The sequence below is a fragment of the Schistocerca nitens genome, chromosome 11, assembly GCF_023898315.1.
Source record: "Schistocerca nitens isolate TAMUIC-IGC-003100 chromosome 11, iqSchNite1.1, whole genome shotgun sequence".
In the NCBI taxonomy this organism is placed as follows: Eukaryota; Metazoa; Arthropoda; class Insecta; order Orthoptera; family Acrididae; genus Schistocerca; species Schistocerca nitens.
Genome location: NC_064624.1, coordinates 200,681,049 through 200,694,266, shown reverse-complemented (window position 1 = coordinate 200,694,266; position 13,218 = coordinate 200,681,049). Strand labels below are relative to the sequence as shown.

Here is a 13,218-nt window from a genome sequence, read left to right as displayed (position 1 = left end):
TGGTAGAGGCGGACCAATTCTGTGGCCTCCACGCTCTCCTGACCTCAACTCTCTCGACTTTCATTTATGGGGGCATTTGAAAGCTCTCGTCTACGCGACCCCGGTACCAAATGTAGAGACTCTTCGTGCTCGTATTGTGGACGGCTGTGATACAGTACGGCATTCTCCAGGGCTGCATCAGCACATGAGGGATTCCGTGCGACGGAGGGTGGATGAACGTATCCTCGCTAACGGACGACATTTTGAACATTTCCTGTAACAAAGTGTTTGAAGTCACGCTGGTACGTTCTGTTGCTGTGTGTTTCCATTCCATGATTAATGCAATTTGAAGAGAAGTAATAAAATGAGCTCTAACATGGAAAGTAAGCGTTTCCGGACACAAGTCCACATAACATATTTTCTTTCTTTGTGTGTGAGGAATGTTTCCTGAAGGTTTGGCCGTACCTTTTTGTAACACCCTGTATAGGCGAAACTGTGAGGACAGTAAAAGAACAGGTTGAAGAGGACAAGTGCAAAACACGGTCAACACATAATGTGAAATCTGCGGTAGATGTAACACCCCTATTTGATTATCAGTAATTGATTGGCCGACAGCCTTGCTGCAGTGGTATCGCCAGTTCCCATAAGATCACCGAAGTTAAGCACTGTCAGGCTCGGTTAGCACTAGAACGGGTGACCGTCGGGTCTGCCGAGCACTGTCGGCGAGCGGGTGGACTCGGCCCTCGTGAGACAAATCAGAGGTCCACTCGTTTGAGAAGTAGCATCTCTGGTCCTGAAAACTGACAACAGCTGGGACTGCGGTCTGCTGACCTCGCACCCTTCCATATTACCAGACAGTGGTGCCCGCAGGCTGAAGATGACGCAGTGGTCGGTCAGTACCACCGAGTCTTCCGAGACCTGTTCGGACGGAGTCAGTAATTGATTGAATACTGTAGCAGCCTAACCTCTGGTTTAAATGACTGTATCCTAAGGTTGAAGGTGATAGATTTTTCTGCTACTGGAGTTCTAAAAAATGTAGGGCTGTGATGGATGAAAATGGCAATATGTTGGATGACGATGATGAAGTTGCAGGAAGATGGAAACAATATATAGGAAAACTGTACAGCGGACCAGACCTGTCTGAAAACATCGTGGAAGAAGAAACAGAAGTAGATGCACACAACATAGTTTTCAGACCCACTGGCCGCAATTGTGTTCATTAAATTTTACTGTCTCTTAGCTGCAATAGAAATATTTTTCCCCAGTGAAAGCCTTATGTACATATTTGTTAATGTTCTATCTTTTTATCATATACGAGTGCTGCCAACTGTTGGGATTCACTATAAAAATATCAACAAGTCGATACAGTGCACGGCAGCTTTTGAATTGCAGAATACGTGGAAGAGGTCAGTTAGTTATATTCTACTGTACAAATTACTATTATTATTGTTATTTTGCATGATAATTATAGACTGGTCATTTTTTATTACAACAGTGAGTATTTCAAAATTAGTTGTTTTAGTCCATAGAAAGAAACCAAATATACAAAGCATGGTTTTAAACAGGCACAATTTTTGTATAAATCTTGCATCTAAAGTGACTAAAAATCATGTAAGAGCATTGCAGTATATAGAAAAAGTTTTCTTACTCTGGAAACAAAAATTCCACTCTGGAAGAGTTACTCAGGGTGGTCAGCAGCAGTCAAATAAGTGTGTAAAGCTGTTGCAGTTTAAGTTATTCTGAGAAATAACAAATAAGAAAAAAATTCAATACTTGGCACCATTTCCAAATAAATTACCATTCAGTTTATGCAATCAGGCTTCTGTGTGCGCTCCATCACATTTGAACCCTACCATCAGCTCTTACTGACTGAAATCGGGACTCATCTCGTCAGGCCACAGTACTGAAGTCGTCTAGGGCCCCAACCACTGTGGTCAGGAGCCCAGGAAAGGTGCTGCAGGGGATGTGCTGTTAGCAAAGGCACTTGAGACGGTCGTGTGCTTCCGTACATTTCGTTGCACTGTTCTAACAAAAAAATTTGTCATCTGGAGCTATTTCATGCCACGTTGCTTGTCTGTTAGCACCGACAACTGTATACTGCTCTTGGTCGTGAAGTGAACACTGCATTGTACGGGGTGACAGGTAATACCTGAAATTTGGCATCTCGTCACATTCTTAACACTGTGGATTTCAGAATATCGAATTTCTTAATGATTTCTGAAATTAAATGTCTAACACATCTAGCTCCATTCTGCCTTCAGATTCTGTTAATTCCTGTCGAGCAGCCGTAATCGTGTCGGAAACATTTTCACGTGAATCAGCTGATTACAGGGGACAGCTCCGCCAATGCGCTGGACTCTTATACCTCGTGAATGCGTACTACTGCCATCTGTATACGAGCATGTTGCTACCCCGTGACTTTTGTCATCTCGTTGTATTTCGACTGGAGATGACCAGTAGGAAACTTGCCTAAATATTGTGACAATGTGATGCTATAATTTGGCAGAAAACACGGAAAGGTTTCATCAACCTAAAAGATTTTATGATGGTGAATGTTCTAGTGTGTGCTCAGATGACCTCTCAATCATAAAATTACTTTCAAAATGATGGAGAGCAACAATCAGTCGTATCCTTTGTAACTTTATTAAGGCAAATCCAGATATTGGCTACTAACTAGCCATTATCAATGCACTATTTCAGAGTTTTACTACATGCCCTAGTACGTCAAACCCCGTTTTTCAGCCTCCTGTCATTGTCATTCATTGAGTCTTGGATGAACTGTGACAAGAGGTCAAACAACATGGGTTGACGTACCGGAGCATGTATTAAAACTCTGACATAGTGCATTGATAATGACTATTTACTAGCCAAAATTGGGATTTGCCTTAAGGGGGGTAGGACGTCAAACGGGCCGACTTGGAGCAGGAGAGTCACTACAGTACATTTTAATTTCCACTGTCTATACTTTTACAAATAAATTCATAAAACTTTGTCAGCATGACCAGGAAGGACTCTGGATTCACACTCATAGCAGTGGAAGTTCAAAAACATAACAAAATAAATTTTTTTTTTTAGATATGAAATTTCATCATTTTTTTACTTACTGTTGGCTGCATTTGTTGCTATACGTACATTTTTCTTCACAAGTAACAGAGGTTCTTTGATGAATTTCGCACAGCATACAAACCATACTTATAGGTGTATGAAACTCTAGACTTTTCCAAATCTATTAAAAACTGGGGTAAAAATTGAGATAATTAACTACAAAATTTGATTTTTTTCTAAACATAAAGTTTAAAACGTAGTAGCTCATTCATTTTTTCATAAATTAAATAGATTCTAGAGTTTCAGACACCTGTAAATATGTGAACCCTTCCTGGTCATCCTGACAAAGTTTTATGAATTTACTTGTAAAAGTATAGACAGTGGAAATTAAAATGTCCTGTGGTGCGTCTCCTGCTTTAAGTCGGCGTGTTTGATGTCCTACCCCCCTTAGTAAGGAAAGGGTATGACTGATTGCTGCTCTCCATTTGGAAACACAAATCGCAGTCATTGAATGCATTCCACATTCCTAATGGAAGGTAATTTGATAAAATTATTTTGTTTCCCGGATGCAGACTCGCAGTTCGAGGGCACGTTCAAGGACGCCAAATACTGTCAGCGACAGTGCAACAGGCAGCCATTTCACAGGGATGTGGGGGCGGTGACAAACTCTGCAGTGCCCGGTGACCTTGCTGCTGCCGACCTGCAATTTGCCAGAGATGAACACAGGTCAGTACCTTGTGAGGTCATCGTGTCCTCAGCAACTTCAACTGTCACCTCCCATTATTATTAATCTATGAGTGATTTTATGCCCCTCCAGTCCTAAAAGTTTCAGGCCCATATTAATAAAAAATGGAGAATAGTTAAGATGGTGACTTTAATGCTTCAGGTGTTCTCCATAGGATTTTGGTAATTACAAAACCGAGTCAAACTTACAGAAACCGTGGCAGCATGAGCCCACTTATCATTATGACGTGTATGTCTGTCTGGCCTGGAAGCACGCTCAAATTCACTTGGGAAGGGTCTCGTAAAGCTGTTTTACCCTCTTCCGAGGTAGGCTGACCCACAACTGTTGTTTGTGGTGCTTCTACACTGGCACGGGGGCGGGGTAGATATCCTAACTGCTCCCACACACGTTTTGTCGGGTACAGATCTAGGAATCTAGCTGCCTGAGAGGTATCTCAAAATTACGTGGACAGTTCGTAGAGACCCGTGCCCTCTGTGGATGAGTGTTATCCTGTTGAAAAATGTCACCATGACACTCTCGCGTGTGAGGTAACACTTAAGGATGCAGGATTTCCGTGATTTACTGTTGTGCCATCATTTCCCCTCAGTTACTGCTGCCCGTGACCTGACGTCCTTATTTATTTATTTATTTATATCCCTTAAATCCAATACTGTGAGGCATTCGCATGGTTGTAGGGCATGTCAGAATTATTACAAATAATACAAAAGCAATACATAAAAGTACCTCTTGCAAGAGGATATCTGGTATAAGACAAAATACACATTAACAGGTATAGAAAAAAATTACATTAAAAAATATGGTAGATCTTAATAGCTAAATGAAAGACACAGTAATGTTAAAAGTGATTGTGATGCACAATAGCACATCAAATTAGTAAATGAAAAAATCAATTACAGTTAATTATACTGAAATATTTTTCTACCGAATAGAAGGAATTATCTAATAAATACTGTTTGAGCTGTTGTTTAAATTTGGGAAGCTCGTGGATAAGTAATTTCAGTGATGGTGGGAGAGCATTGAACACCTTGCAGCTCATGTAATGGACTCCTTTTTGTGCTATAGTAAGGTTTTTCGATTCATAATGGAGGTCCATCTTCCTCCTGGTATTGTGGGTATGGTATGAATCATTGGTTTTGTACGATTGTCCATTTTTACCAATGAAACGTAACAGGGAGTAGATATATTGACATTTATTTATTTATTTATTTCATGTTCCATAGATCCAGTTAGTGAGTCAATCACAAGGATATGGAACGTGTCAAATTGTACAGGTTTCAATTTAAACATACAATAAATAGAAGGGCAATTCAATGCCAAATTTTACATAGTTTAAATAAGACATACTATACATACAAATATAATAGAGGGAAACATTCCACGTGGGAAAAATATATCTAAAAACAAAGATGATGTGACTTACCAAACGAAAGTGCTGGCAGGTCGATAGACACACAAACAAACTCAAACATACACACAAAATTCAAGCTTTCACAACCAACGGTTGCTTCGTCAGGAAAGAGGGAAGGAGAGAGAAAGACGAAAGGATGTGGGTTTTAAGGGAGAGGGTAAGGAGTCATTCCAATCCCGGGAGCGGAAAGACTTACCTTAGGGGGGAAAAAAGGACAGGTATACACTCGCACACACACACATATCCATCCGCACATACACAGACACAAGCAGACATTTGTAAAGGCAAAGAGTTTGGCAGGGTTTCTGTCGGTTCGGGACAATTTAGTAGATTTTCAAAATATTCGGCCTAGTACTTCACAATTTTTTTCGTCACTTAGTGCTAAATTCCCATCTGGTTTCTGGAAGCAAACATTTTGAGGGTTCTACCCTTTAATTTTCTTTGCAGAGGTCTTGTAGAATCCATGTGTATTATACTTTTCAAAATCTATTTCTATTGACTCCAGTTGCTGGATTACATATTTTCTCTTCTCTTGTCTGATAATTTTATACGAAACTTTTCGTGTTTCTAGAAAGTTTTGGTAACTATCCTAATTCTTATTCTTATTTTTTGCGTAGTTCAAATGCCTTTTCACATTCTATATACCACTATGGATGTTCGGGTTTCTTCTGTGACAGTATTTGTTCCTTGCCTATTTCTGTGATTTTTGTCTTGAATTTTTCCCAATTGTTTGCAGGAGAATTTTCCCATTTTTCTGTTGTTTCTGATTCTGTTGGTTTTTGTAGATCAAATTTTGGAATTACTGGTGGTGTTCGTGGTGCTCTTTGTCTTGGGGTGAACTGTACTCGAACCCTCACGAGGTGGTGATCAGAGTCGATATTTGCGTATTTCTTAACTTGGATGTCTCTGATCTCTTTTTGGAACTCATAAGAGGTGGCTACATGGTCTATCTGAAATTCTCCAAGTTGCCCTATAGGGGATCTCCATGTTTTCTGTTTACTAGGTTTCTTGTTTGAAGGAAGTTGAGCTGATTTTCATGTTGAACTGTTGGCAGGATTGGATTAGTCTCATGCGCTGGGTGTAGGCCAACTGTCTTTATAATTTTTATTTTATTTTATTTTATTTATTTATTTATTTTTGCCAATCTGTGCATTGACATTTCCAAGAAGTATTTCAATGTCATTTCTTGGTATTTTAGAGATTTCAAGTTCTAATTGTTCCCAGAATTTATCTACGTTTTCTCGGTTCTTCCTATTTTCCATGTTGCAAGGTGCATGAACATTAATTAGAGTGTAGTTTTTTAAACCTAGGAAACATTAGTCTGCTGTTAATGGTTCTTACAGACTTTATAGATTTAACAGCAGATTTTTCAACAATGAAGGCCGTACTGAGCACGTTTGCCCCTCTGCCAATTTTCCTATCAGTTCCGCATTTGAAGATTCTGAAGCTATTGTAATCAGTGATTTGATCATCCAGGAACCTTGTCTCTTGTACTGCTAGGATATGGATTTTCAGTCTCTACTTCATCTGTTACTGTATGTAATTTTCCTGGTTGTATCAGTGTCTGTATGTTTATTGTTCCAATGTAATTTTTGTTCTTGTTTTTGTTTCTGGGAAGTTTTCCAGAATGCTCTGAGTCACTCACAAATCGTGTAGGCCCAGTCTCCCCAGAATCCGAACAACCGGTTGCCACCTTTTCACTAGGTGGGTGGATTTTACCACCTGGGGTAATTTTGTTATTATGTGCACGAACCATGATTTTACTTGTAATTTATAGTTTTCTCTGGTATGTGCCGTTTGACAGGATCTGACGCTGTCGGGTACCACCTCTGACATTTGGAGCCGTCGTGCCCTTTTGTACTAGTTTTGGTCCACCCCAGGTATTTTATTTTCCCGGTACCCACCATATGTGGTGAGCATGTCCCTATCTGCCCACCATCAGGGGAGGCACCCGGTAGGTGACTAGTAACCATGATTATTGTTACTTTGCATAATTATTGAAATATTTGTATAAATAATTAAAAACGCATCTAAATTCATTAAAATGTCACCTAAGAGGATTATAGCACCCCCCCCCCCCCCCCCCCCCCCCACTCCAGAAAAAATTCGCATCTGAAATGGTTAAGAAAAAAGAGCAAAAGCTAGAGTTCTTTGGTTTGTGGAAACTCAATGAACAACAACTTTGGCAATACTGTCTCTAGTAGGCTGCATTGAATTGGCGCTTGCGTCAATCTGGTTGAGTAACTTCAATGCTAAATGACTCAGAAAGAGCCCAAAGCACTGATTTCTTTTTTGTTAACAATTATTTCTTAGCACAACCCACACTGCAACACCCTTACAAGCTGTTCAGACAGTTTCTGATCATGGTGTATACCCGACCAGGCCGTTCTACAACTAAACTCAAAAAACTTCGATGCACTCTGGTTGCTGTTCTACCTGTCACATATGTGATGCTACCCGTAATATCTGAGAATTTCATTGTAAAAATCAGAAAACTGTACTTACGTCCAAATATCCTCTGTCACCTTCGAAGTAATCACCTCAGGCACGTGTGCAGTGATCCCAGAGTTATCCCCATTTTTGGAACATTTCTGGAAAGCCGCAGGGTGGATGGGTGTTCCGAATCCACTGTGATTCCAGTCAGATGTCTACAATCGAGTCAAATCGTCGCCCTTTCAACACTGTTTTCATCTTTGGGAACAGGTTGAAGTCAGGTTGGTGACTAGGAAGGGTGGGGGCTGTTGCCATGTTGTTTTTGGCCAGGAATTCCTCCATAGCAAGCAAGTTTTTGTTGTTCTGTCTTGCTTAGCCTATTCTTGCAATGTTTGTATCATCTGCAAACAAAACAAACTTGGCATCTCGTAATATTACTGGTGAAAGGTCATTGATATACGCAAGAAAATGTAAGCACCCTGAGATGGGACCTTAGGGGCCACCACATGATATTTGTTCCCAATTCCGTGATGCCTGACAGTTGAATACATGTCTCTTTCCTATTGATATCCTTTGTTGACTGTCAGAGATACAGGATTTGAACAATTTTGCAGCTTTTCCTGTTACACCATAATATTCTAAATTGCTTAAAAGGATATTGTGATTTGACAGATCACAAAATATACCTTGGGTATTACTTTATTTGTGATAAAATGCTTAAGAAGATGAGTGTATATTATCTTTACTAAAATTCTTGACAATGTGGGCAAAAATGAAACTGGACAGAAGTTTGATGATGGTATTTCTTTATCTCCTTTCTAGTACAAAGGCATAACTTCAGCATATTTCAGCCATTCAGGAAATGTTCCACTAATAAAAATTAGGTCATACAAATAACTTAAAATTCACCAAACTCAGAACCACACTGTTTAATCAACCTTGTTGATATGTTATCATAGCCAAGAGGCTTTGTTTGATTTAATGATTTTATGCTGGTCATTACTTCTGCTGGTGTTATGGTGATCGTTATTATTGTGCTTATTATTATTATTATTATTATTATTTTCGATTATTCCCATTTAAAGAGAGCGTTTGAACTTGAATTCCTTTATGATGATTGTTTATGTTTTTTCTGAGCCCAAATTTTCTTCATGTGTTCACTATGTTGTTTCTTTTGCTCCGCTGTCCATTTGCATCCTGGTCTCTTCTGTGTTGTGGTGTCAAATTTATGTTTTTCGATGATGTTCCTGAATTCAGTTCTATTTTCTGCATCGTTTACTGTTATGTGTGCTTGTCTGAGGTCCTCTTCAACTTCTTTTATCCATTTTGTTTTTCCCCTGCCTGAGTTGATGACTTTAAGAATTCACTTTGAAATTCTGTTTTCATTCGTCCTGTGGATATGTCCATAGAACTGCATTCTTCTTTTTCTTATTGTATCCGTTATCACGTCTGTGTATTTATATAATTCTGATGTTCGTCTCTTCTTCCAGATTCCTTGCTCTTGTATCGGGCCAAAAATTTTCCTGAGAATTTTCCTTTCTTGTTTCTCTATTTCTTTGATTTTATTTTGCCCACCTATTTGTGTTGTTTCAGATGAATACAGTGCCTCTGGAAGTACGACAGTGTTGTAGTGCCTAAATTTTGCGTTAATGGATATGGACTTTTTGTTATAATAGTTCCACGTGAGTTTATATGCTTTCTGTAGTTTTTTTATTCTTTCCTCATTGGCCTTTAGGTTGATCCCTGATGGCTGGATGATTTCTCCCAGGTACTTAAAATGTGGTACTTGTACAATTTTCCCATGGGTTGTCACAATAGGCAATTTGTCATGTGGCACTCTTTCTATGTAGTGGGTTTTCTCTTACGAAATTTGCAGGCCAGTTCTTTGTGCAATTTCGTGTAACTTCTCTATGGCGTTAGTGGCTTCTTTTCTATTATTTGTGAGGATTGCAAGGTCATCTGCAAAAGTTAAACACTTCACATTGAATCTATTATCTTTTCTAATGCCAATTTGGATTCCTTTGACTTCTTTTTCCTATGTCCGAATAATTTTTTCAAGAATGATATTAAAGAGTAATGGTGAAAGTCCGTCACCCTGTCGCACTCCACTTTGGATTTCAATGTGCTTATTATTATTATTATTTCTTTACTTTCTCAGACGTTAAGTCTGGTTGAGAATGGAAAGTGACGCGGACCTTGATCAAGCGTCACTTCCTATTAACTGTACGGTATGTGTTATATTGCATTTAGGAACTTTCGGGTAATTGAACATGTATCAATAATTACGGATTTCTGTAATTGTATATATATGTTTGGATGTAGCTGTATTGCATTGATGTATTGGTGGATATTGTGTGGTATGACTCCTGTAGTTGATAGTATAATTGGTATGATGTCAACTTTATCCTGATGCCACATGTCTTTGACTTCCTCAGCCAGTTGGATGTATTTTTCAATTTTTTCTCCTGTTTTCTTTTGTATATTTGTTGTATTGGGTATGGATATTTCGATTAATTGTGTTAATTTCTTCTTTTTATTGGTGAGTATGATGTCAGGTTTGTTATGTGGCGTTGTTTTATCTGTTATAATGGTTCTGTTCCAGTATAATTTGTATTCATCATTCTCCAGTACATTTTGTGGTGCATACTTGTATGTAGGAACGTGTTGTTTTATAAGTTTATGTTGTAAGGCAAGCTGTTGATGTATTATTTTTGCGACATTGTCATGTCTTCTGGGGTATTCTGTATTTGCTAGTATTGTACATCCGCTTGTGATGTGATCTACTGTTTCTACTTGTTGTTTACAAAGTCTGCATTTATCTGTTGTGGTATTGGGATCTTTAATAATATGCTTGCTGTAATACCTGGTGTTTATTGTTTGATCCTGTATTGCAATCATGAATCCTTCTGTCTCACTGTATATATTGCCTTTTCTTAGCCATGTGTTGGATGCGTCTTGATCGATGTGTGGCTGTGTTAGATGATACGGGTGCTTGCCATGTAGTGTTTTCTTTTTCCAATTTACTTTCTTCGTATTTGTTGATGTTATGTGATCTAAAGGGTTGTAGAAGTGGTTATGAAGTTGCAGTGGTGTAGCCGATGTATTTATATGAGTGATTGCCTTGTGTATTTTGCTAGTTTCTGCTCGTTCTAGAAAGAATTTTCTTAAATTGTCTACCTGTCCATAGTGTAGGTTTTTTATGTCGATAAATCCCCTTCCTCCTTCCTTTCTGCTTAATGTGAATCTTTCTGTTGCTGAATGTATGTGATGTATTCTATATTTGTGGCATTGTGATCGTGTAAGTGTATTGAGTGCTTCTAGGTCTGTGTTACTCCATTTCACTACTCCAAATGAGTAGGTCAATATTGGTATGGCATAAGTATTTATAGCTTTTGTCTTGTTTCTTGCTGTCAATTCTGTTTTCAGTATTTTTGTTAGTCTTTGTCTATATTTTTCTTTTAGTTCTTCTTTAATCTTTGTATTATCTATTCCTATTTTTTGTCTGTATCCTAGATATTTATAGACATCTGTCTTTTCCATCGCTTCTATGCAGTCGCTGTGGTTATCAAGTATGTAATCTTCTTGTTTAGTGTGTTTTCCCTTGACTATGCTATTTTTCTTACATTTGTCTGTTCCAAAAGCCATATTTATATCATTGCTGAATACTTCTGTTATCTTTAATAATTGGTTGAGTTGTTGATTGGTTGCTGCCAGTAGTTTTAGATCATCCATGTATAGCAAATGTGTGATTTTGTGTGGGTATGTTCCAGTAATATTGTATCCATAATTTGTATTGTTTAGCATGTTGGATAGTGGGTTCAGAGCAAGGCAGAACCAGAAAGGACTTAATGAGTCTCCTTGGTATATTCCACGCTTAATCTGTATTGGCTGTGATGTGATATTATCTGAATTTGTTTGGATATTAAGTGTGGTTTTCCAGTTTTTCATTACTATGTTTAGGAACTGTATCAATTTAGGATCTACTTTGTATATTTCCAATATTTGTAGTAACCATGAGTGGGGTACACTATCAAAAGCTTTTTGGTAATCAATGTATGCGTAGTGTAGAGACCTTTGTTTAGTTTTAGCTTGATATGTCACCTCTGCATCTATTATCAGTTGCTCTTTACATCCTCGTGCTCCTTTGCAGCAGCCTTTTTGTTCTTCATTTATAATTTTGTTCTGTGTTGTATGTGTCATTAATTTCTGTGTAATGACTGAAGTTAATATTTTGTAGATTGTTGGTAGGCATGTTATGGGGCGATATTTAGCTGGGTTTGCTGTGTCTGCTTGATCTTTAGGTTTCAGATAAGTTATTCCATGTGTAAGTGTATCAGGGAATATGTATGGGTCTGCAATGTAACTGTTAAATAATTTAGTTAGATGTGAATGTGTTGAGGTGAACTTCTTTAGCCAGAAATTTGCTATTTTATCATTTCCAGGGGCTTTCCAATTGTGCGTAGAATTAATTGCTCGGGTGACTTCATGTTGCAAAATTATCACTTCAGGCATTTGTGGTATCATCTTGTATGTATCTGTTTCTGCTTGTATCCACCGTGCATGCCTGTTATGTTGTACCGGGTTTGACCATATGCTGCTCCAGAAGTGTTCCATGTCTCTTATGTTTGGTGGATTGTCTATTTTTATGTGTGTGTTATCTATTGTTTGGTAAAATTTCTTTTGGTTTGTGTTGAATGTTTGGTTTTGTTTCCTTCTATTTTCACTTTTTTTGTATCTTCTAAGTCGTTTCGCCAAAGCTTGTAATTTTTGCTTCTTTTCATCTAATTGCTCTATTGCTTCTTGTTGTGAGATTTTACCTAACCTTTTTCGTTTTTTGTCTGATATTTCATTTCTTATAAATTGTGTTAACTGTCCGATGTCTTTTCTCAGTTTTTCTATTCTGATCTGTAGCCTGTGTTGCCATGCTGGTTTTGTGGGTTTCTTCTGTGTGTTGGTTGGTTCTGATATCTGCCTAGTGTGTATATTTAGTGTAGTGAGTGCTCCTACATAAACCAGTAGTTGTAACTCTTCCATAGTTGTGTATTCATTTATTTTGTTGTGTATGATTGTGTTGATAGTTTTTATTGTTGTTTCGACTTGTGGGCTATTTGGTGGTCTATGCAAGAATGGTCTAATGTCTGTATTTGTGTCTTTGTATTCTATGTATGTCAACTGAAATTTTTCTTCTATATCTAACATGTGTGTCACTTCGTGTTCTATTTGTGCTTGTGCTGGTGGCTGTCTTAAAATTTCATTTTCCTCTGATTGTTTAATTGATGCGTGTTGTTCTTTGTTTGTTTGCTCTGGGATGTTTGAGTCTATTACTGTATTTTCTTCTTCTTGTGACTGTACATTATTTTGTTCCAGTGTTTGTTGTACTTGTTGTTTGATGTTTTCTAATTCTGACTGGGGTATCCTGTTATTTTTTATTATTACACGAATCTGATCAGCTAGACGTTGTTCTGTTAAAAATTTTAATTCTGGGTATCTGGTAATAAATGTTGTGTATACTTGTGATCTGTATCCAGTTGTGTTGGTTCCTAGGTTTGTTGCTTGGTAATAACAGAACATGAGGTGTCGATTAACTTCATCTGACCATCTCATCCTC

At 38.1% G+C, this 13,218-nt stretch overlaps 1 protein-coding gene across 1 annotated transcript in view; it reads left to right on the top strand.

The window, feature by feature from the left end:
- Window positions 1-13,218, top strand: part of LOC126212779 (uncharacterized) — a 65,682-nt gene that overhangs the window by 21,694 nt on the left and 30,770 nt on the right. Inside the window, exon 4 of the mRNA XM_049940183.1 lies at window positions 3,597-3,750. Coding sequence (XP_049796140.1) covers window positions 3,597-3,750 — 154 coding nt within the window. The remainder of the gene's footprint in view (window positions 1-3,596; window positions 3,751-13,218) is intronic.